This window comes from Monodon monoceros, unplaced genomic scaffold (genome assembly GCF_005190385.1).
Source record: "Monodon monoceros isolate NGI ecotype Baffin Bay Population unplaced genomic scaffold, NGI_Narwhal_1 Super_Scaffold_8, whole genome shotgun sequence".
NCBI classification, from domain to species: Eukaryota; Metazoa; Chordata; class Mammalia; order Artiodactyla; family Monodontidae; genus Monodon; species Monodon monoceros.
In genome coordinates this window covers 68,869,079-68,894,178 of record NW_021703785.1, presented here as the reverse complement: position 1 = coordinate 68,894,178, position 25,100 = coordinate 68,869,079, and the positions used below count along the sequence as shown (strand labels likewise).

Below are 25,100 nucleotides of genomic sequence, written 5' to 3'. Positions count from 1 at the left end.
GACGCGCAGGCTCAGTGGCCACGGCTAATGGGCCCAGCCGCTCTGTGGCATGTCGGATTTCCCGGACTGGGGCACAAACCCATGTCCCCTGCATTGGCAGGCGGACTCTCAACCACTGCGCCACCAGGGAAGCCCTGTTTTTAGTTTTGATTAATGATTTCTCTTCTCATTTCATTGGTTAATAATCTCTACTTTTATTGCACTGTGATCAGAGTATTGCTTGTAATATTTCTCATTCATGGAACTTACTGATGTTTCTTTATGATCAGTTTTTATGCATGGTTCAAAGGCTCTTGACAAGATATATTTGCTTAAATTATCAAAATATAAAGTTCAGTATATATCCAAAAGGCCTACCTAATTGATTCTGCTCTGCTTTGTTTATCCACTTGATCTGTCTTGAACTGAGAGTGGTAAATCTGCTTCATAAAGTTGGTTACTTTGTTATTTGGAGCATAGATATTCATAAGTATTTTATTTTCATTGTAAATTTGGCTTTTAGCATTAAAAGGTGCCCTTCTTTGCTGTGTTTAACACTTTTAGGCTTGAATTCTTATTTGTTAGATATCAAGATTGCTGCTTCTGCTTTCTTATTGTTTTCATTTTCCTGGAATACCTTTATCCATCCATTTGTATTTTGCCTTGCTATATCATTTTGTTTTGTATATCACATGAATATAGCATATAGTTGGGTCTTACGTTGTGAGCTGAATTGAGAATCTTTTTCTTATAATTGGTGAAATTAGCCCATTACACACATTGATATGGCTGATATGTTTGGTCTCAATCCTATCATAATGTTTTATAATTACATCTATTATGTTCTATTGATGTGTTTCTTTTTCTAAAGCTGTATATTCTTTGCCCTTTAATGTTAAAGAATGGAATTTAGGAACATTTTATTTTTATTTTAGTGGTTACCTTTACACTTACACCTTTTTCAGTGTTCCCAGTCCTGTTTTCTTATCTAACCTTTGACCATCTGGTTTGCCAGTTTTTAATTGTATCCTTTAACTCCTACCTATTGCCTTCACAGCAGCCAAGGAGCTTAACTTACTTTCTTTATCCTCTTCCTATTTTCTAGTTTTCTTCTTCCTAGTTTTCTTTCTTACTAGTTTTTTAGTTGCATTATTTCTTTTTAGTTGTCACGACATATAGAATTTGTACATTAGTCTTCCATCCTCATACTCACATTTGGTTTTGTCTTAGATCTACAATTCTGTGCATAAATCCTTACGTCAGTCCTTTTGATGAAAATTTCCCAGTCATCTCTCAGTTGAATGACACACAAACTCTAGGCTATTCCTTCAGAAAGACTCATAGGTACAAAATTCCCTATGTCCTTGTGTTTTAAACTTTCTCTATAGCCTTGATACTTGGGGAGCTTGACTTTTTAGAAAGTCCTTGTTTTATATGTTCTTTCATTAAGTTGTTCTTTGTTCGTCTTTAAATACTGCTCCATTGTTGTCTTACTTTGAATATCTAACATTTCTGCCTTTGTAATTAGGTGATCTTTTTGCCTAGAGATCTTGATTTTTTTTCTAATCTCTAAATTCTAACAGACTTAGTAGAAGTTAAACATCTTAGTGTTGTTTAAATCTGGGCTACTTTTCCCAGGTACCCAGTGCGTTTTTTCAAAATGAAGATTCAATTCTCTGAAAAGCTTTCTTACAGTATTTTTTTTTAACATCTTTATTGGAGTATAATTGCTTTACAGTGGTGTGTTTGTTTCTGCTTTATAACAAAGGGAATCAGCTGTACGTATACATATATCTCCTCCCTCTTGTGTCTCCCCCCCACCCTCCCTATCCCACCCCTCTAGGTGGTCACAAAGCACCAAGCCGATCTCCCTGTGCTATGAGGCTGCTTCCCACTAGCTATCTGTTTTACATTTGGTAGTGTATATATGTCCATGCCACTCTCTCATTTTGTCTCAGCTTACCCTTCCCCCTCCCTGTGTCCTCAAGTCCATTCTCTACATCTGCATCTTTATTCCTGTCCTACAGTATGTTTTTTAAATATCATACCTGTTCCATTATTTTGTTTTTTCTCTTCAGGAGTCTAATAATATGAGTATTAATCCCTCTTTATCTGTTTTTCATTTCCTGTATTTTCTCCATGGCCCTTTTTTAATTCTTTCTTTTTCTCATTTTTATTTTCTTGTTTGCTTTTCTGCCTTTTAAAGTGCCTTTTATTAAATTTTCATTTTAATTTATCTTGCTTTGAGTACTTTGTAATTTAATCTTCATTTTTGAGATCACTGTCTTTTTCTTCCATTTCAAAATTCAATCAATAGCAGAGGTGTAAGAGGTGGTCAGATTCTTGGGCTATTTTTCAGGGAGAGCTGACAGGATTTGCTGCTGGACTGTATGTAGGATTAGAGTTCATTATATTATTTTCAAAGAATTGTGGTGACCTTCACTGCAAGTGCAGACTTTTTGCAAACATCAGGTATAATCACTAGTTGTGAGGCACCTACCATTTCCTTCCCTGAAGTGGTAGCATATTTGAGAATCTGGGCATATGATGTAGAGTAGAAGCTATGGAGCCGTTGGTTGGAGGCCATGTGGCAATCTACAGTGAGCGTTGCTGATAACGTTTAGCGACAGACCTACACAGATAAATGGCCAGGGTCTTCTCATCAGTGGAAAAAGAGAAAGAGGAAAATAGTAGGGCGGTTGGGAGAGTCAGCTTTCTCCCACGCTTAGGTAGTAAAGATAACAACGCACAGTGGCACGCTTAATGTCTTGTACTTCTTCAGAGCTGCAAATCGAAAGAAAGGTCCAGGCGGATGTCAGAGCGGTTTCTCTGTCTCTGCTTTATGATATCTATGCAGTTGGGCCTGAGGATTAATGTCCTGCCGGGGTCATAAACACCCCCCACCAAACATTAGAGCAACAGCTGTGTTGTTCCCTATTAGCAGGTCTCTATGTCTTGAAGTTCTCCAACTTTAACTAGGGTGAGTCTGCTCAACGTTTAAAGTATTTATTGAACATGTACCGGTACTTGCTGTGTGCCTGGTGCTGTGCTGAGTGATAAGGATGCTGTCATGTCCTTAGAGGCTCTCTCAGAGCTGGTGACCTTATACAGGAAGGCCAACAGACAGGTCAGAGAACTGTTTGATTGCCATGGTGAGAGGTGCTACAAAGGAAGAGTAGAGGTTTCTGGGAAAACCTTCACCTAACTGAGGTGCTGGGGACTAGTCTTAACAAAAGTAAGAAGCCATATGCCGAGTTCAGTGAGCTACACATCACTCCCATCCCTGCAGTGATCCCGTCTGTTCTTGGAGAGGCTACTGTTTCATCACAGTATAGTAGGAAGGGTTAGGGCACTGGGACAGACACCTAGATTGGTCACAGACACCATCCCAGTGTCCAAGTCCTTTCACCCTTTCTTTACAATGGCCAGTCAGTCGCACTGCTGACTGATATTCAGCTTGTGGTCCACAGTGACCACCCTTCTTATCTAATGTATGTCAAATAGACAGATGCACTTTGCAGCTTTGCCAGCTGTTGCCCATCTCTGTATCTGATTCTATCAGTTATCCAGTCTTGTCCAGCCTATTTATCCAGCTAGTAAAGGTCATTTTGAATTTCACGGCTCTTACAAGAGTAGACAGCTCTTCTGAATATAATGCAGAAACTTAAGGAGGATACCTCTCCTGCAGTCATCCTAGTCACTGACTTAAAAGGAGAAAAAATAAAGGTACTGTCAAAGACTAACAGATTAAAAACAAAAAAGATTGTCATACCTAAATAGCAGCCTTCCTACTTGGGTATTACAGAAAAGTGACAGCTCTTTTGACAAGTATCTAAGAACAGAATAGTATATATGTCATTTGTTTCTTTTTTTTTAATACCCTTAATATTCTAGATCCTGGTTATTACATCAAAGGTGTTTCAGAGCATCTATTGTCTGTATGCAAATGATCGTAACCATCAATTACTTCCAGTTTCAAAATTTCTGTTTCATATTTTCCCTTTCCAGCCCGTTCCCACCTCATTAAAATCTCTAGATGGCTTGTGTCTGGTAAATGCTGTGCATATTTTCCTGGCATCCCCTTTGCTGAAATCCAGCGCAAGAGCTGCAGCCCATATTTTAGATGCATGGAGACAGGAGGGGCATGGACGGCGGAACCACAATAAACAGGTGGTTGCCTTGACAGTCTGTAAGAGGCTGTCTCATGATCGTTTTTCATGGTTTTTCTTTTGAAATAAGTAGTGAGACAGACATACAGTTCTGATCTCGTTGACCTCCTGCACATGGCCCATGGCTGACAAACTGCACGAAACAACAAAACGCTTCTGCCAGGAAGCCACCATCACTGAGTTCCACTCCTGCGAGGTCCTTCCCACGTCACTTGAGGCAGTGGTCATGGAGACCAAGTCCCAAGGCAGACTGCTGGTGCCGTGGGTGTGAACTGAGGGAGGCACAGCAAGGGGGCAGGATATTTTGGGGAAGGCAGATGTAAACAGTTACGATTACATGGAGCAGAATGTCATAAGCAACAGCAAGTACACACAATGACATGAAATCAGAGAGAAGGAGAAAATTCACTCCAGTGGAAGGATCAGGCAGAAGAGGTGAAGTGGCACTGATGGGACAGCGCAGTCGGGTTTGAGCCGAGGGAGCCTTGTGTCTGATGGGTGATTGGGGCTGGGGGATAGGTCAGGAACTCCAAGTTCAAGGAAGACAGAGAAACAAGAATCATAAAACTGACTATTTTAACGTTGACTTATGCCCAAGGTTTCTACTGTGTCAGTTTGAAGTTATTCGTACATTGGTTTGTAAATGTACCTTAAAAAAAAAAAACACACACACTACAGTAGAGGCTCTTGCTCCAGATTCTGAAAATGTGGGGCAATTTCATAAGTATGTTTGAATTTCTTTTATATTTTTATATACTCACATCCCTCATCCAGATTATAACACAGACTTACAATTATGTAGGCCTTACAGATAAAAGCACAGTGGTAAAGACACAGCCTCTGAGTCAGATCTGAGTTCAGGACCCCACTCCATCTTTTCCTCGCTTGATGTTTGCATGGCAGGATGTCCGATCTCTGAGCCTCATTTTCCTCATCTGTGAAATGAAGACGATAATAGGGCTGATTTCGCGTTGCTCTGTGAGGGTTACATGAGCTGTTTGCATGTGAGCCCTAAGCACGGTGCCTGGCATCTGCTAGTGATCAGTTAATGTTCATCATTATTTATCGCTCTAAAACATCACGTGTTTATGAGGTTTTCTCTGAAGAGGTATCCCAATAGACCTTCTTATAACTTTTCTGAATGTTTGTTCCTACTCCCATGCAAAAAAAAATATACCGGGAGTAAAATGCATCTCAAGCTTTTTTTAAATATTAGGAACTAAAATGTCCCAGATTTCATCAGGCTGCGAGGTCACAGCTTCCTTTGTGCTAAATTACAGTAGTCTAATCCCCCATCCTCTATGCCTTCAAGAAGTTTAGCCTTTTCTTCAGATATCCATGCATTTGGGGGACTCTTTAGAAAATTCCTATGCCGGCCCTTGGCTTGGGCATGTTGTATAGGCCAGTTGATCTCCCTCAAAGTGAGTTTCATTGAGCACTTTTTCTCATCTAAAGGCCCCAAGAGAAGGAGCTGTTACTGTCTCATTCCATCCTAAGGCCCCATCCTGATTTCTTCGTGACATCTTCCAAGGACGTTTTGTCTGAGGGAAGGACCACTTCCTTCAAGGGAAATCTCGGTCCAAACAGGTGGCCCTCAAAAGACAATGAACAACACGGGATTTGTGATGTGTAACTCCCACCCCCAACTAGAAGGAACCAGGGCACCTGGAGGGGAGGGATGGCTGGTCCCAGATCTGTAGCAGGAAACATCCCAGGTGAGCCTAAGATACTGTGTTATGTCAGAAAGCAAGAAAGGGAGACGAATGAGTTGTGTCAAAAGGACACAGGGGCCATTAAGAAGGTGCTCCCATTGGTCAGAGATGAGATAAACTGAGCATCTAAAAAGGGTAATAAATGCAATCGATTAAAACACATTGTGTATATTAACATAAAAACATGAATTTATAATGATGTTTGGAAGAAGTGAGAGAAAGCAAATAACCTCATTGGGTACCATTACAACCCCAAGTCTTTATTCAGAAAATTGGCACTTAAAGGGAAAGGAGTAAGCATTTATCCCATCTTTCCTGTACAACCTGTATTGCTGGGAATTGAAATCGCCCTAGTTGATAAAGAAAACTTCTTTTCTTATGTAAAAGTTCTAGCCAAGAAATGCCAAAGGATGATAGAGTCAGAACATCATGTTGTAACTCCTGATGAAATAGTCGATTCGGGTAACCATCATTAACGAAAGCATTAGATGAGCTGATGATGGGGAACTTTATGATGGAAGAGATGAAGCCATCACGTCTGATTCACTGACGATGGAACCCCCAGTCATTGTGTGCTTCCCGATGGGTTGCAGGGTCATGCCCACAGTATCACATCCGAGGTATTGTTGCCCAGGTACATTCAACCTCGAATCTCATCCAGCCTCAAGAACTAAATTTTATTTACAGGGTTGTAGGAACAAGGGAAATGACATTACAAGGAAGCAAAGAGGCAAGTCCAGAATGTGGGACATTCTATAAGCCAACCAACCCAGTTTCTGAACAAATCAATGGCGGCAGGGAGATAGGAAGGGGAGGGTGGACCCTACTGGTTGATAAGAGAGGCCTAGGAGACTTAACACCTAATGTAATATGTGAACCTAGTTTGGGTCAAGAAAAGCAACTGTAAAATAATTTTGTTTCAGAGAAGCCAGGGAAATGTTATTACAGACTAAGTGTTAGATGCAAGGATATATTGTAAATTTTGTTCGCGGTTTTAACAGCATTGTGATTATGTAAAAATGCTCAGAATTTTCAGCAATGCGTACTAAAATATGTAGGGCTTGACTTTAAAATACTTTAACAAAAAAAACAAAGAAAGAAAAGGGACAAGTGAAAATAAAGTTTCAAATCTTGATAATTGCTGAATCTGGGTGATGGACATATGAAAAAAAAAAGTTTAAATAAAAAAGGGATAGATGTAACATATGTGCCAAAATCTTGGTAACTGTTGAAACTGGGTATATGAAGGTCCTTCATATTTATCCCTCTGTTTTTGAGTACATTTGAAGTTTTTTCACTGACCAAATAAAGACGGCGTAACTCTAGGACACTGGTACATTTCTCAAAATCTGGGTTGTTTGCTCTGAGATCTCACTATGTGTGCGATTTGAGCACAGCCAGTCCCGGGCCCCTTGGCGCCCTCTGTGCACAGGAAGAGAAGCTGAATCCATCTTTCTTTGGGGAGCCTCGCCTCTCACCCTCTCTCCTGTGGGCAGCAGCGGGAGCAAGCATGCTCAGACCTCGCACAAGAACAAGCAGTCATTTTCTAGGACGGTGCAATCTAAATCCTAATTTAGAAGGAAACCGTGTCCTCAGGTGCAGAAAAGCAGTTCTGCCCGAAGAAAGCCTTCTGCACATGGCCATGCTGGGAGACGCCAGCTTCTTAGAGCCCCCCTGCCCTGCTGCTCCACCCACAAGAGAGGCTTTGCTCTGTCTTCACTTGATCAGAAACTTACTGTGCAAGGACCGCCTACGCCCAGGGGAATGCACGCCACCACTTCTTTATTTTTATCTGTCGTAAAATGCACATGACATAACATTTACCACTTCAGCCACTTAAGTGTACAGTTCAGTACCATTCAGTGCAGTCACATTATGAGGCTCCAGCCTCTAGAGCTCTTTCCATCTTGCAAAACTGAAGCTCTGTCCCCATTAAGTATCTCCCCATTCCCGCCTTTCCCACAGCCCCTGGCAACCACCGTTCTGTGTCTAGGAATTCGACGACTCTAGGGACCTCATGTAAGTAGGATCATACCGTATTTGTCTTTTTGTGACTGGCTTATTTCACGTAGCGTAAGGTCTTCAAGGCTCAGCCGTTGTAGCACGTGACAGGATTTCCTTCTTTTTTAAGGCATAATAATATTGCGTTGTATGGATGGGTACATTTTGTTTATCCATTCATCCATCGATGGACACTTGGGTTGCTCCCCAAGTGTCTTGGTTTGTGATCAGTGCTGCTATGAACATGGGTGTACCAAGGCATCGCTTCTTGCAATATCAGGTTTTTCTCCCATGGTGTCAAAAGCCTCCAGCAACAGCTCTCAGACCAGGTTGAAGCTCAAGGTCCTGTCAGCTCTTCTCTCTCCGAGAGGTCTGCCTGAGCTCACTGCCAGAGAGGGCAAGCCTGTGTGAGAGGGAGGCACCTGTGTACCTCCTGACATCAAAGAGCCCAGGCGGTGGTCACTGCCTTCCCCTGATACACTTTGTCTGAAAACAATAAAAGTAATACATTCTGGCAAGATGGTAAACAGTGGAAATTCACTCCCTCACCCCCATTTTCCATTCCCCAAGGATCAGCTGCTGTTGGATGAACGGTGGGATTTTTTCCAACAGATTTATTGTAGACATATACAAACGCATATGTGTGTATAGTTCTGCTTCATTTTTCATAAAAGTTTCCATACACTGGAAAGGGGCTAGATATCGAGGGTGTTCCCATTTTTATGCTGTTACAAATGATGCTAAACTGAATATCCTTATGCATACACTCTCGTATATATGTGTTACTGTAGGATAGAAGTCGATCTGTTGGGTCAAAGTGTATGTACATTTAAAATTTTAATAGAAACAGCCTAAAGAACTATACCAGTTTACCTGTTAGTGCTAAAGAAAGATTTGAGTTTATTCTTTCAAGTTTAGGACAAACATTCTGGTCTGTTGTTATTTAATCACCAAATATCCTTGACCTCTCTACAAGCAAATCTAAGTCGCCTGTGCTACTCAATTAAAATCGTCTTGGAAAACTCTCAAGTTAGTAAGATTATCTAATTTTAACTATTGTCTGCTTCCAGTCTTAGGTAAATTTAATGGGCAAAAATGTAATTGTATACTTCTGCAGACAGTACATTTCAGGATTTCTCCCCTGAGATATCAGGAAGTATAAAGTTAATTTCATAAATATTTGCATCTCTCTCAGGATTAAACATATTTTTAAATACCACGTTTCTTTTGAAATTAAAAAAAAAAACCCTTCGCTCCCACCCCTGTCCCTTTTTGATTTTGAACTTTTTGAAAAATTACAAATCGTCCAGAAAGATCCAGTCCGCTAAGACTTTTATGCTGATATGCCCACGAGATATAGCTGCCCACACCCCAATTTTAATTACTTAAGCCACTTGAATGGTTTGGTCTGTCAAATAAGACAAGCGATTTCACGATTGTATTTCAAATATAAAGATTTCCTCCAATGGGGCAAAACTGTTCGTGGCACACAAATTTGAAAAGGAGCAATGGGTGGTCCCCTCCGCGCCGCCCCCCTCCGCCCAGGCAACGATGCCCTGAGAGGCGGGTTACATGGAGGAAAGGCCGTGTATTATGCATCACGTTTATAAGCGTCTTTACTTCTCGGGAAAATAGAAAGCCAGTATTTGAGCAGAGCCACGTCTCTCGCAGTCCTCTCCGTGGTCCTCAGCCCAAGCATCCCTGGAAGACCAGCCCTTTTGTGTTTCCTGCGTCCTCTCCAGGCGTGGCTGCGTCGCGCCGGGGCGCGACCGCGCGAGGGGGAGGGCTGGGAGCGGCGCGCCGGCTGTCCCCTCTGGGAGGTGGCATCGGTAAATGCTCGATTGTTACGCGACGATTGATTGGCCTCACTCTGAGGATTCCAGTGGCAAAGTGACCCTCCCTCCAACTGTCCCCTCCCTTCCTGGCTCCCGCCCTGTCTCTCCCCGCAGCGGGAACCCAACACGGCCGCCCCGCGTTCCTCCTCCTTCTCTCCTTCCTCTGGTTCCCGGATTCCAGAAGTTATTAGGAGAAATAAGGTAGCCGAGGGGACCACATGGAAGTTGTGACAGCTCCCAGCGGCGCGCCCCTCTCGCTGGATCCATCACCTCGCCTTAGCGATTACCCGCCGACACACTGAATGAAGGAGGTCCCCTTGCCAGCCAGCCTGCCGAGATGGGCCACTGCTGCTGCAAGCCTTATAACTGCCTTCAGTGCCTGGACAAGACGGTACTTTGCCTTCCCTGTCTCTCTCTCCCTCCCCTCCTCCTTCCAAAGGGCAGAGAGAAGGCCAGAGCCAGCGCCTCTGTCCCTGTCCCCGGCATGCGTGTGCACTTGTCTTGTGGGTGAGCATGAGGCCGCCCTGACTGGCTCCCGGTGCCGAATGGGAGCGGTGTTGGCAGAAACACCAGGGTCTCCCATACTCTGCAGTGCCTTACATAATTGCCTTCCTGCAGTCTCAGATGTAACTGTTGCATTCTCCTGAAACAGGAGGGCTCTGCTCCAACATCTTGAAATTCAAACTGCCAAGAAATCCTTGGAATATTCTTACTGCATTTTAATGTACCTGCGAAATCTAAGACGGTCCAGTGGGGAATTTAGATTAGCTAGACGTGTTTCCCTCGGCCAACTGGTAACTTTGAAAGTTTGCCACCCTTTTTGACAAACAGCATCCATCCTTGTAATTTCTGTTCTTAAGGTCAGAGAAGCAAGCACCGGTCCAGTTATTCTCTCTGTACGTGTTTGCCTCACGTAGGGGTGAAGAACATAGAGGTGAAAACTTAAGAAGCTGGAGAGCCTGAGGGTGTGTTCCAGTTTTCACTGGAAGGAAAATTCACAGCCAGGGAATGGAGAACAGAGTGTGAGCAAGCATTGTATGACAATTCCAACACAAAGCCTCTTTGCTTTTGACATTTGCCTGTGAGCTTGCAGAGGGATTAAGATATGCTTTTAATTTCACTATTAGAAATATGCTGGCATTTCTAGTAGTGATATAAAATAAAATATATCACTCTTGTCTCTGTGGTATATTTTATTATCACACACATTTGGATTTCTCAAAATGCATGAAATGGAGTTTAACGAGAGGTTGAAGTTGCCTCCTTTCTACTCATGGGCGTCAGCTGTATGGCTTGAGGTATAGTATGTGACCAGGTGAAGGGAAATGAATGGCTTAATATAAAACACGTTACGAGGAGGTCACTTTGGGAACATCTTAGTTATCAGTTGTGTTTATGAACCTTGACCTAAAGGAGGGTTACGTACCACCTAGGAAAGTTAAACTGATGCCTTACAAGTCCCCTGGTCCTTTTCTTCCAGTAGAAATAACTATCTCAGTGGGATTGGCTTTTGCTACCATGACTAAGAACTGAGATATTTATGTACACATTTATGTGCTTTTGACAAATAGAAGTATGCAACCTTTGCACTCAGTTATCTGCAGATCCAACATGGAAGTGATTAAGCCCTTTTTTCAAGAGAAATGGTCACCAAAAGGTGTTGAAGGAAGCCTTGTAACAGTAATTATTATAAAAGGGAAGGATTTGCTACAAGTACAACAATATTGTAATGTTCATATTTCTAAGCTCTGGTACAGAAGTTTTCGAAATAGTAGCTGATTAAAGGTCTTTTTAGAGAAAATGTATTTTGAAGTGAGTGCATCCTCCTCTTTTGTTTCAAATCAAGCTGTTGAAAACTATTATCCCCGTGTCAATCTTTAAATTGGAGATTTTAGGAAGATAATTAAATGTTATTTCATCGCAGTGTGATGTTTAAGTGACTTGCAAATGTTTTAGCTTTGAAACTTCAACCTTAAGGCAAATTATTCTTTCCTGGTGAAAACTTAAAAGCTTACACAGCATTTATAAACTTTCTCATTAAGTTTACACCCACATTTCTTGATGTTTCTTTGCTGTATTTTAGAATGGTATTCCCACTGGCGGTTTTATAGATGTATGTTCATAGGTGCTCATTTTAGGAATTAAGGGCTTTCCTTTTCTCATTAAAAAATTTGTTGTTTTATTTAGTTACCCACCTTTCAGCATAACTTCGCAGGCAGTATGCCAAAATCATTTGTTTATTCAATAGTTACCTATTGGGCCAGGCATGGTCTCCTAGGACTATTATGGGATTCCATTCCAAACTCTGGAAATCAGTTTACTCTTTAAGTCCCACAATAAAATCCTTCAGTTTGCTGATCAGCCCTGACAATCCCAGCATCAACCTGGTTTGAAAGAGACCTGATAAAATGGTCAATGAAGTTGTTTCTGATTACTTTAGCCCATTTTAATAAACCATAAAAAAAGAAAAGAAACATTCCCTCCGAACTCTGTATAGATACAAAATAGAAAAATTTATTTTGTGAAGTAAAAATGTCTTTAACAGTTTGATCGTAGTGCAGCTAAAGATGTTTTGAAAAGAATGGGGAGACAATTGTAGATAAGTCATCAGTTCAGAGATGCGCCAAGAAATATTAGTCTTTTTTTTTTTTTTTTTTTTGCGGTACGTAGGCCTCTCACTGCCGCGGCCTCTCCCGTCACGGAGCACAGGCTCCGGACGTGCAGGCCCAGCGGCCATGGCTCATGGGCCTAGCAGCTCTGCGGCATGTGGGATCCTCCCGGACCGGGGCACGAACCCGTGTCCCCTGCATCGGCAGGCGGACTCTCAACCACTGCGCCACCAGGGAAGCCCCGAGAAATGTTAGTCTTAAGATGCTTCTTTAACATGAGTTTATTGGTGGGGGGGGGGGGCGCGGAAAGTAAGGAATCTTACCTAGAGTATAAAATGCATAAAAAGTTGTTAAGGGAACAAATAGTTTTTAAAAGCTGATCGTGCGTAGGCATTTTAACGTTAAAAACACCTGTAAAAACATCGATGGTATTTCTTACTCGTTTGCTCTGTGCCCAGTTATGGGGACTAGCAAAGAATTCTTAAAAGGCACAGCCCGTCCTGTGGAGTTTACCAGTTATTTGTTTGGTTGTATTTCCACCTTTTCCAGAGAAATTGCAAGTGAGGTAGGCAACAGTAACACATACAGGGCAATTCAAGCATTAGTACAAGACTGGAGTATCATTAAGTGAAAGTCATGTGGTACTGATCCTACCTGTTTCTGGCATCCAGTGAAAGGAGAAGTCAGTGCTGGAATCAAAGGCGAGGTTTCTTGGAAGGAGTGGATCCTGACTTGCACGTTGAGGAACAGGGTAGAGTTTTGAGAAGGACTGTACCTCTAAGCAAAGAGTTCAGGGGTGAAGATTTTTTAGCCCACTTTCGTGAAAGATGAGAGTCAGCATCGGGATACAGAAGCACATAGGGAGCGTGGGGAGATGTTTTCTAGGCTGAAAACCAGACCCAGGTTTTTTGACTTGAGTTAAGAAGAAGTAGGGATCCATCTTGGGATTTGAGAGGCGGTCTGTAGGAAGACTCATTCTCTACAGGTATTTGAAAGGGACAAGTATGACCCAGGAAGGCCCCTGGGACACCCAGATGGATCCCCAAGAGTCCATTCACCAGCAGACTCAGTGTGGTCCAGGCTCAAGCCAGCAGCTCTGCACATGCAGACACTTGCCAGAGTTGGCCACTCTTAGGAACGTTGAGGTACTAAGAGAAATCAAGTAGACGTACAATTAGAACGCCAGCTTGTTTTTTAACAATGAGTAATACACCTGACAAGCAAGCAAATGATTACAAGCCCGATAAACGTGGGATTTCTTTTTAGAGTCAAAGTCTAGCCTCATAAGAAGCTTTGATGAGGATGGAATGTTATTTAGGCATCCAGTGACCTCATGTCCCATCCCCACTCCAGCCTGAAATCATGTGGGAGGCTGTGCGATTGTTACTCGCCCTGGTGACTGCCTCTTCCAATCTCCCTTTGCTTTGCTTCCATTTCTATGACCCGCTCTTGTCTTACTGCTTTAGGTCCGGTCCTTTCCCTTTAGGGGTTACTTTGCATATCTCTACCCTAACCTATTCTGTGTTGCTTATCATCTCAGAGGCTAATCTTACTTACCTTTTCTCTAAATTCTTGGTAGGGGTGTGAGTTGGGGGAAGGCACCTCACTGCTTCTCCCAGGTATGCACGGGTGATGGGACAGTAATAAATTTGGGAAGGTCACTCAAAGACGATAGAATCCAGAAAGGTCAAGAGACTTCTTCAGTGAGACATAAGTGGATTAAAAATCATGGTTCTGGCTAATTTTCCTTTCTTTTGCTTGCTCTGGGATCCAGAATTTTCCAGCCTTACTTCTTTCGATTCACATTTCTTCTCCTTGGGCCCCACAAGTCTCTGTCCTTCCTAAATGTTCCTAGGTAATCCAGGTTTGTTCTGATGCCCCCTATTAACTACCGCCTCTTAGGTAAGCTAGATGTTTTGCGGTCGTCAACACCCAAGCATGCACAAAGGCAAAGGCTGGAATGATGCATCTTAAAATTTAGTCTGGTTTCTCTTGAAACCAGATATGGCTTTGCTCATTTTCCACGCGACCAGACACTGACACATATTTAAGAATAATAAATGTGAATGATGCTTTCCCTTTGACCAGTCTATATTAGATTTCATTTCCGAGTAGAAAAGCAGACATAAAATACAGTGGGCTGTGTTAATTATATGTGAAAGAAATAATACTTATTAAGTCAAAGCATGGCATCAATGCTGCCTTAAAGCCATAATAACTGAAATGAATAAAAGGTCAGTTCACCTCCCAAAGGAATTTTCCACAGAGCTATATTATGAATCTGGCTAGTCTTCACAATAATACTAATATTGAAAATGAATGCAGTATTCACAAAGGGTGAAAAGAGAACAACACTGAAGACTTAGGTGTTCTGTTGATGTCACCTGGTGGCTGGTTCGTTTTGAAATACAAAAGAAAATGTTTCCCTATTAAGACAAGTTCTACCGTGTAGAATTAAACCCTCAGCTGTGAACTCATGAGTGAGAAGCAATATTGTTTCTGGGAAGAATGAAAGAAATCCCTTAACCACTTTGTCATTTCATGTGTAGGTATATGACTTAGGATTTCAAAAATTCATAATAAAAAGGATCTGGATGTTTCCTCAAATACCAGAATTCTGTAGATATTTTAATTTTTCACTCCTCGTTAGGGTTCTTTTGTTTAGCCTGGGAAAAAGTGGCCCAGCTCACATGATTGAATTTTCCTGATCACCGATTTCAGGGCAGGCTAAAAAGATAGGAGAGATTAGTTGGGAGTCTTTAAGCTTACATATATATATATATATTTTTTAATGTACATACGTATGTCCCTCTTTAAAAAAATACATCAGGGCTTCCCTGGTGGTGCAGTGGTTGAGAGTCCACCTGCGGATGCAGGGGATATGGGTTCATGCCCCGGTCTGGGAAGATCCCACATGCCGCGGAGCGGCTGGGCCCGTGAGCCATGGCCGCTGAGCCTGCGCGTCCGGAGCCTGTGCTCCGCAACGGGAGAGGCCACAACGGTGAGAGGCCCCGCGTACCGCAAAAAAAAAAAAAAAAAGAAATCAAATGGGGAAGAGGGAGCTGATAAAAAACACTCAGAACTAAGTGAATTTTATGAAGTTGTCATCAGTACGCTTGTAGCTGATCAAGCATTCTTTCAGGGACAGTCAGAGACCAGAAGCAGACACTTGGCAAGAAAAGGCAAAGGGCCCCTCTGATGGGGGTGACAGAGGTTCCCAGAAATAGCCCCAGGTGCTGTCTTGTGTTGATGGCCCTTCTGGCCTTTGCCTGGGCTGCTCCCTTCCTGGGCCCCCTGCTTACGCATCCTCTGGTCTCAGGAAATCTCCAGGCCAGCCCTGCCTGGTTGAGTTGTATCACATTGTTTTGTAATTGCTTATTTGTTTACTGACTCTTTGGGAGACTCTTAAGCTTCTTGAAGGCAGAAGTATCCTGCCTGGCCTGTCTGCCTGCCACATAGTAGACACTAAGTAAATATGTGTCGTGTTGGGTACATTCCTGTTTCTGGATCATTTAGGGTGAAAGCACCCCAGATTCACGCAGCGTTTTATGTGTTGATTATCATTCAAAACAGATCTGTTCAGTTTTCATCAAAACCAGGCCGTCCTGCCGACTTCTAATTGGGGGAGGGGCTTAGGTGGCTGTTACCTAAGTAGGGCCACGTGGATGATGATACCACAGACGGGCGTTTTCACTTCCCGCCCCCACCGATCACACAGGCAGCACCAGCCCCCAGAGCAGACAGCCCCCCGGGGACCAGGCATGCTCGGATGACAGAGTGTGGCAGGCTTGCTTGGGGCTTGGCCACACATCCAGTTGCTTGAAGTTGCAGGTTGTACTCTTTGCCAGGCTTCTGTAGCTAGGAAAGATCAAAGGCAGCGTTCCTCCAGAGCTTGCAGCGCCATGTCTAAGAAGAAATGTGGGCTTCGCTGTAGCAGAGCTGGTAGGACAAGAGGTGGAGGGGAGACTCGGATGTTCCGTGGGGAGAGCACATCTGGGATTCCGTCTGTGAGTGCAGTGGACCACGCCAGAGACACTAGAGGACTCGGACTGCAAAGGAGAGGTGCGTGACAACATAAAAGAGGCGGCCCAGAAACAGCTGCTGGTGAGGGGCCGAGATGAATGTTCTCCAAGTGTCCGTTTCTAGTTAAGCCCGTCCTAGAGTAAACAGTAATTTTAGAGAAACGGGCTTCTTCGACTTGACAGTTTCTGGACTGTATCACTAGGGTAGTTGGGATGCCTAATGCTGAGTTCTATTTTTAGCCCAGCGGGCTGAACGCAGGGGCTCATGTGCTTGGCACCAGCGAGGAATTTTCCACTCATTCCCCGTGTAGGGAAGCACTGATCTGACACTGAGGCCTCGAGGAGGCCCTGCTTGTATTTCAGCCCTCCCACTGCATCTTGACTCCGGACCTGGCTTAGGGTGGGGGAGGGGGGGGATGGTGCGTGAGCGCCCTCGGAAGGGAGCCTTTGGGGCAGCCTCACTCCAGACGTTGAGCAGAACCTCAGGGCCCGGCAGGAAGGCTGCTGGGCTCCGTTGAGCCACAGTGGCTGGAAAGATGACTCTCTGAGGCAGGGAGTGGAGAGTGGAAATTCCCTTTAGGTCCCTTTCTTGCCTAAGGAGCAGTGTCCCTGAAGTCTCAGTTGTTGACTCATTCCGTTGCATCGCATCATTCTGGTTTGGTTTGCAGGAAACAAAATGTAACGTAATTGATGCAGAGAGTTCACAGATTAGAAGAGTTGATATCATTTCAAAATCAAGCACTTAAGGAAGGAGGGCTGCAGCCAGACTGCTCCGGCTGGCCTCTATGAGCAGAGCCGTGCCAGCAGGAGGAGCACGTTGGGAGGCCATCGGGAAGGGCTTGAGAAAGCTGACTGAGGAAAAGCGAAGTAGCTGCCCTATCCGATGTTACCGCCACACAGAGGCTAGAATGGAAATGAAGTGCAACTGACAAATCCACACCAAGGACAAACACAGCGAGGGCCTGGGGCGGGTGGGGTGTGAATGCAGCCAGGCAACACTCACATTGGAGCAGTCATCGGGGGTGGCGCTGCCTCTCCTCCAGTTAGACGGGGAAAGCTTCGTGGTAATGAGAGCTCGGATCCAAGCTGAGGACGGGTGCAATTGGGATCTCGGTGTTGGGTCTAGGTAAGCACGGGACAGAGGGGAGCATCTCCTCGTGTTAGTGTTTGATAAAGAGTGTGGAGCCTGGGTGAAAACTCCTGCTTGGCCACTTCCTGGCTGGTTGTGCAGGTTACTTGGCCAATTACCTAACCACAGAACCCCAGTTCCGTCCTCCAGAATGGGAAATAAAACCCAGGACCTGCTTGACAGTATTTGGGGGAGTAAGTGAGCAAAAGGGCTTACCCAGCGCTGTGCCTTGGCATCTAGGAAGTGTTTGGTCAAGGTTGGTGTTAATACTGACGTAGTGATCAGCAGACCTTACCCAAGCTCGTTTTCCTTGACATTTTAGCCACCAGGTTTGTTGCTTGTCTTTGTCTATTTGATGACTCTGAGATCAGTTGGTTTTGTCATCTGTGCCTGCAGAAGGTTGGGGGTGAGGGGGGCCTGGGTCTTCATGGATCGTCTTCCTCTCTGCCTCTCAAAAGGGAGAAGGTGCAGGGTCTCTCACCTCCCTGGTTTCCCTCCTATTTCCCCTGCATCTCTTCTCCCTTCCCATCCTCTTCCCTTTCCTCTCTTGCGTCTTCTCTTTCATTCTCTCACTTACGTTTCTCCTAAAGCAAAGATGGGTGGGCAGGCCTGGCCACAGATACCAGCGGTGGCTTTTGATCTAAGTGTCTCAAGTCTGAAGATCTTCATGAGCATCATTACCATCTCCAGCTGAGGCCTGTCCTCCTCTCTGGACCTTCAAGCCACTCTGTCCCCAAATGCCTGATTCTTCCATGGCTGGAAAGCAGGGTGTGATGGGTTGTGACGCAGGATCCCTCTGCACGGGTAACATCCACCCAGGGCTTCGTCCCAGGGCTTCTGCAGGCTCTGAGGGAAACGTTGGCTTTGGGTGAAAGATTAGAGTCAGTTTGTTGTTTTTTGTTGCATTCTAGTCGATCCCTGCCTAACCTCGTCTAAGTCTTTGCAACTCTCAGCGGCCCAAGAGTGAATCCTTGGTGATGCTATTTCTGGACCAATGAGGACAATATTTCAATTCTCTGGCTGTCTTTGGAAATTGAGGATAGGAGCGTTCAGAATTATTCTTTTATTTATTTATTTTTAATTTTATTTATTTATTTATTTATGGCTGTGTTGGGTCTTCGTTTCTGTGCGAGGGCTTTCTCTAGTTGGGGCAAGTGGGGGCCCCTCTTCATCGCGGTGCATGGGCCTCTCACTATCACGGCCTCTCTTGTTGCGGAGCACAGGCTCCAGACGCGCAGGCTCAGTAATTGTGGCTCATGGGCCTAGTTGCTCCGTGGCATGTGGGATCTTCCCAGACCAGGGCTCGAACCCGTGTCCCCTGCATTGGCAGGCAGATTCTCAACCACTGTGCCACCAGGGAAGCCCCAGAATTATTCTTGATAGTAGAAACAAGTTAGTTTTTTCACTAGTTTGAGATTGTTTCAGGGTAAATACTGAAATTTACCCTCTCAGGAATACCAGGTTTTCTTAGTTTGTAGCAACAAGTCAGCCGGCTGCGTTACGCTGCTGTTAGACCAAGCACCTATGCCTGTGATCAGTCTGACTAGACACTTTTGCCTGTTCTGAGTTCTCTAGTCTTTGAACTTAGAGTAGAATCAAGACAGAGTCAGGAAGGTGCTTTAAAAAGAAAAAAAAAAAAGCAGAGAACAAGACATATGCCAACTCTAAACACATTCAGGCACTCAACGTGGAAAAGCACCTGTCGTCTATAGGATGTCATCCAGTGGCAAACAAAATCAAAGGAAACAACAGAGTTGTAGTAACAGCTAACACTTGTGTAGAGCTTGTAAGTGCCAGGCACCCGTTCTAACTGCTTCACGTACGTTAATTTATTTAACCCTCAGGACAACCCTGTGCTGTGGGCGTGGCATCGAGGCAGTGTCACTTAGTGATTAGGAGAACGTACACTTTCAGGGGTGATTTCCAGCCTTCAAATTCAGGGAAGGCGAGGATGGTATGGGCTGGGGTGAGGAGGGAGCTTCACGAGTGGGATGGGGGTCCACTGTCCCTCACATAGTGTATGGTTGCTGCATTAGTCTTAAGAGAAGCATGACTTCATCATTGTTAATGCCTGTGACTAAAATAGCTCTCAGCTTATTATGCAAGTAGAGTTTTACCTAGGCATGACATTCTAACATTGCTTAGCAAATGCCCTTTGGATAACCTGAGACCCTGCCGTCAAGCCAAAGTAGCACACGTGTCACCGGGGTCTAAGCACAGCAGACACAGAGACAAGATCGTGACAGCCGTCTGTTCCCATTCGGCACAGGTTGTCCGGAGGTGCTGACATCGAAGTCAAAGCAAGTTTAGGAAAGAAAGAGCATTCACGAGGCCCTGAGGATGTCTGTGCTAGATATTTGGTACCCATTTTGGCCGAAATCCCCTCTTTGGAAGTGTTTGCTTTGGGGGGAGTACATTCTGCGTGATGAAGGAGCCTTTCCTTGAGGGCCTGTACTTTTGGCATCTGTCACTTGAAGAGAATTTATGTACCACATCTTTCCTAGTTATTTTTAGTAGTAATAAAAATCACAACAAATGTAAATACTGGTGCTGACTCATGCCTTCAACTCATCTATTTTATGTCATAGTATGTATTTGATTTGAAAACAACTAAGCAATCACTTAGTGACAAATGGCGTTCTTCACAGTAAGTAACACTTTGAGTGTGAGTTTTCTTCGTCTTCCTTCTACCGATGCAGAGAATGGAACAAAACACCTTGGAAACTTAAGTTTTGGTGTTGGTCTTATTACAAAGAGAAATGTTTCATGTTAGGTTTTCTGCCCATTATTCATTAGGTAGGTAACAGTGCATGTATGGACCAAAGGGTAAGTTTAAGGGGACAGCCGGGAAAAGAAGCATCTGTCCCTCAGAGAAATATGGTATTTTCATGGTCAAAAATCTCGTAATAGTGACAATAATTAAAATATATATAATAATATATAACAGCAGGTTAATGTGTAGGACATGGACATGCAGAGAATTACTGTAGGTTGAGGTATACAGAGTGCAGAAATAATACGTGGGTATTATTAATATTATTAATATTACACGGCAAGCTTTGCGATTTGAATGTGATACAGATGAGTGAGTCAGACTTGGCTTTGTACGTGTTATATATGCTTGTATAATGAGAAGATTCTCTCCTGAAGGGCTCAACTTATAAGTATTGGCTTAATATAATTCATCAATTGAACATGTGAACGTGCTTATTTAGCCTAAAACGAGGGGACTCTCGGTATCCATTTTGTTTTTTCAGAATGAAAGTGCCCTTGTGAAAGAAAAAGAGCTGTCAATCGAACTTGCAAACATCAGGGATGAAGTTGGTAAGTAGGGCATTGACAATGAGGAACGTAAAAAGTGTCTTTTTCTGCTATCTGTGAATGTATAACAAAAGCAGTTATGTCTCAGGTAATAACCAGAGCACACCTGCCTGGACAAAAGGAAGTACCATCCCCAGCACAGTGGTGGGTTCTTGTAGCCTTGCGGGGAGCTATGATTTCTATGTCATGTCTCCTCTGTTATACGGGCAGCTTCCTAGCAGTTCACGGTGGAACTAATCGGGCTTGAGCCTGCTCCTCCCAGATGGCAGCACATCTCTCTGTCTGCCTTGTGTGGGGTGACAAGCACCCCTCCATGTCACGCCCCACCCCTGGACAGGCACAGCTCCAGCAGAAGCAGCTCAGCTTTGGTGGGTAACTGAGGTGCTCCCTGTAACTTGCTTCCTGCCACTGTACACCCTGCCGTGAAATACTCTGTGATCTAGAACACGAATCTGGATGGCTTAGAAAATGCTAGGGTTCATGTTGAAACTCCTTCTCGTTGTCTGATACGATGGTGTAGTTCTGGCTGAACCGCAGGACACCTTGCCAATGACAGGAAGATCCCCAGAGCCTGGGATGTGGTAACCGGCGCCCCTCCCTCTGTGCTTTCCCGAAGCTTCTGAGTGCAGCAGGAACCACACAGGGATCACGCTGGGATTCTGTGTTGAAGCCTTACTTGATTTCTGCATTAGTGCTAAGAATAGAACAAGAATTCACCTGCCAAATGAAAAAGCCGTGGGGGGAGGGGAAGGCAGCACCACGGCCTGGGCCCTTCAGCCCAGCATTCGGCCCCAGAGGACACTTTAGCAGCGAGTTCCTGAACCACTGGAGAGGCTGCATTTGTGAGAGGGAAAGACGGGAATATCAGGATCATCTGTTAACCGTAAAGTCATAAATTCTAGTGTCTTGACCTGCAGGGTATTCCCTTGAAGGGAAAGGGGTATTGAGCTTACAAACCAGACTTCCCAGTGATCCTGTAGAGAGATGATCAGTCCTGTCTTGTTACCCCCCAGCCTTATTTGGACCTCTTATCAGCTGAGTCTGGGGGGCGGGGTCACTGGAGGGGAGGGGCCAGGGGTGCGGTTCTGAGGGGGAGATGGAATTTCTAAAGATTGTAAATTTGACATAGAAGAAAAAAGAGAAGCTGCGAAAAGTCAGAATCCTTTAGGGGCACTTCTACAGATCCCAGAACAGGGCTGGCCTGTCCCCCACATTCAAGAATCGCTGCTTAAAATTCTTCACGACCGTTAAAATGCTGCCCTAAATTCTACCGATACCCGCTCGTAAATACCCATCAGCTTTCTGCACCCTTGATGTGAAGAAATTCGATCAAAGGCCTTCAGCCTCCAGCCAGAATCAGCTTTGCTGGTGGTTCCCAGCCCTGGTGCGTGTTCGAATCACCTGGAATGCTTTTTAGAACATCAATTCCTGGGACCTTCCCTAGGGCACCAGAATCAAAATCTTTGAGGGTGAGGCTGAGGCATTGCTTCATTCCCCAGGTGTTTCTTAGGTGCAGTTTGAGAATCACTGAATTGCGTTGAAGGAACAGGGCTTTTGATTTGGATCAGGGACAAGGCCGGGGAGTGGGAGGTTCCCGCAGGCCAGGGCTCCGGGCAGCAGGAGGGGCCCAGGCAGAGGAGCCAGGCGGGTGAGGGAGGGTGCCGAAAGAAGACAGATTCCACCTGCTTTGATCTCACCCTTAGGGTTGGCCTGGCTCCCGGGAAAGGGGAGGGAGGTCCCCCTCCCTTCTCATCCTCCTTCCCTTGCCTTTGCGGGTCAGGCTGGGTGTCCATCCTCTGAGTCCACTCCCATCTGGATTAGATGAGCTTCCGGGAACTAAACACAAAAAGTAACCCCCTGGTGTGTTCGCTGACACACTTCACATTTACAATACATTTCCATCTGTGACTTCTCTGGGGGAGCTACCACAGAATCTTCTAGCAGGCGTGTAGTTAGAATCCATCTCAGAGATTTTGAGATGTGTCATCCCACACTGATGGAATCTCTGACCATAATAGTTTTTAAGTAGGAAATTTCTGGCAATTGACTTACAAGTAAACTTTGAGGACATCTCCAAATAAGTGGTGTGTCTTTTTTTTAATTAATTTATTTTTATTTATTTTTGGCTGCGTCGGGTCTCTGTTGCTGCGCATGGACTTTCTCTAGTTGCGGCGAGCGAGGGCTACTCTTCGTTGTGGTGCGCAGCCTTCTCATTGTGGTGGCTTCTCTTGTTGCGGAGCACGGGCTCTAGGCATGTGGGCCTCAGTAGTTGTGGCTCGTGGGCTCAGTAGTTGTGGCTCGCGGGCTCTAAAGCGCAGGCTCAGTAGTTGTAGCGCACAGGCTGAGTTGCTCTGCGGCGTGTGTGATCTTCCCGGACCAGGGCTCAAACTCATGTCCCTTGCATTGGTAGGCGGATTCTTAACCACTGTGCCACCAGGGAAGGCCAAGTGGTGTTTTCTGATCCCACTTCGGGCATCAGGTGTGTAGGAGATTTTTCCACATGGAGAGCACTTGCTGGGTGTTCAACAATTCAGTTCAGTTTTGACACTATCAGAGTGAGTGCAGACCCCACAGGTGAAGGGCCAGTCCTACTAGACTGCAGGTGCCAGTCCTAAGTCCCAGGAGCCTCTTATACTTCTGACCAACTGGCTATAAATTCAGGGGTTCCCACACCCCCTCCGCATAGTCAGTAATTCGCTAGAATGACTTGTACAACTCAGGAAAACACTTTACTTACGTTTACCAGTTCATCATAAAGGATACAACTCAGGAACAGCCAAATGGAAGAGACGCACAGGACAAGGTATTTGGGGGGAGGGGGAGGTACGGAGCTTCCACACCCTCCCAGGACAGGTCCCTCCCCCAGGAGCTAGCTGTGTTCACTGACCTGGGAGCTCTCTGAATCAAGAGATTTTATAACCCCTTCTCCAGCGTCTCCTCTCCCTAGAGGTTGGTGAGTGGGGCTGAAAATTCCATCCCTCTAATCACCTGGTCTGTCCTGTGACCAGCCCCATCCTGAGGCTCTCTAGGGGCCCCCCAGTAAGTTACCTTGTTAGCATAAACTCAGAGAAGGAGCTCATCATAAATACAAAGGCACTCCTGTCACTCAGGAAATCCAAAGGGTTTTAGGAGCTCCAGGGACAAAAAGCAATGTATTATTCTACCACACCTAGCCAAGGTACCTAGCCAAGGCTCTGCCCAGTTATGGAGAATGGTTCCTTCATTTAACAAGCTTCTGAGCACCTTTATGTAGCAGGCAGCTTCATAGCATTTCAGAGGTGATCCAGGTCTTAATGACTATAGTCTGTTCACCACATTTGTGAGATCGGTAAACTGAGACATGGTCAAAGATCTTGGCTAAAGTTGGAACGTCTGTAAGAAGTACCAATAAGAAGACCTTAGTTCTCCTTAATCTCAGTCCATTCATTCATTCAACAAATATTTATTAGGTGCCTAGTATGTGCCAGGCACAGGCTAGGCAGGGTCACCATGGATGGTGAAGCAGTCATACCTTGCAGGGGGCGCCCCTCTGAGTGGGGGCTGAAATGCATCCATATTGCAGCCGCTCACCAAGCCCTGGACCCCAGCCTGGGGTTGCTGCCACCCACAGGAAGGGGTCTTTTTTTCTAATTTTCACAAAGGCACCGTGTGGACCAGCTATGACCTGGTGCCATATACGGACAAGTCAGTGGTGGATAAGACACAGCTCATGTCCTCGAGGAGCTTACGATCCAAGACTCCGTGCAGGAGGGGCTATCTGAGATGGGCCTGTACAGTGACTGAGACTCGGGTAGATGCACGTGGGAAGGGAAAGAGCACAATTATTGAGCACGAGCTATGCCTGCTGCCCCCAGTGAATGTGCCCTGGACCTGTAGGCACCATGACCATTTGGGGGCATTACCCATCCTGCGTACCTTTGGAAAGGAAAACCCATTCCTCCTTCCATGGATTAAAAACACTTTTCGCACTTGTCACTTAAGAGTTATAAAACACTCTGTCATAAACTAGAATCAGCTACACCCTGATTATAAAACACCCCTTTCAGCGTTTGGGGTTTTACCACTTTTTGCTATTATGCTACAATGAGTGTACTGTTTGCAAATTACTTTTCTCCTCTTGTGTTATTTTCTTGGAATATAATCTCAAAAGTGTGGACCAATAATTTGGGTAGGATTTCACGTTTGATGTAAACTCATCTATATGTGCAGTGTCCTGGATATTCTGTAAATCACTGCGCAAGATTCTGGTGGATTTAATCTCAGTGTAGCTAGGGTTGCCTTATAAGAAGGGAATTAAATCAATTTCTCTCTCTCCCTCTCCCC

At 44.8% G+C, this 25,100-nt stretch overlaps 1 protein-coding gene across 2 annotated transcripts in view; it reads left to right on the top strand.

Moving 5' to 3' along the window:
* MTUS2 (microtubule associated scaffold protein 2) overlaps nt 1-25,100 on the top strand; it is a 507,586-nt gene that overhangs the window by 433,768 nt on the left and 48,718 nt on the right. Inside the window, exons 1-2 of one of the 2 annotated variants that reach the window (XM_029210226.1) lie at nt 10,034-10,087; nt 20,714-20,780. In XM_029210226.1, coding sequence (XP_029066059.1) covers nt 10,034-10,087; nt 20,714-20,780 — 121 coding nt within the window. Of the gene's footprint in view, nt 1-10,033; nt 10,088-20,713; nt 20,781-25,100 lie in introns of those variants that run through there. The other variant, XM_029210225.1, reaches the window with a different exon arrangement.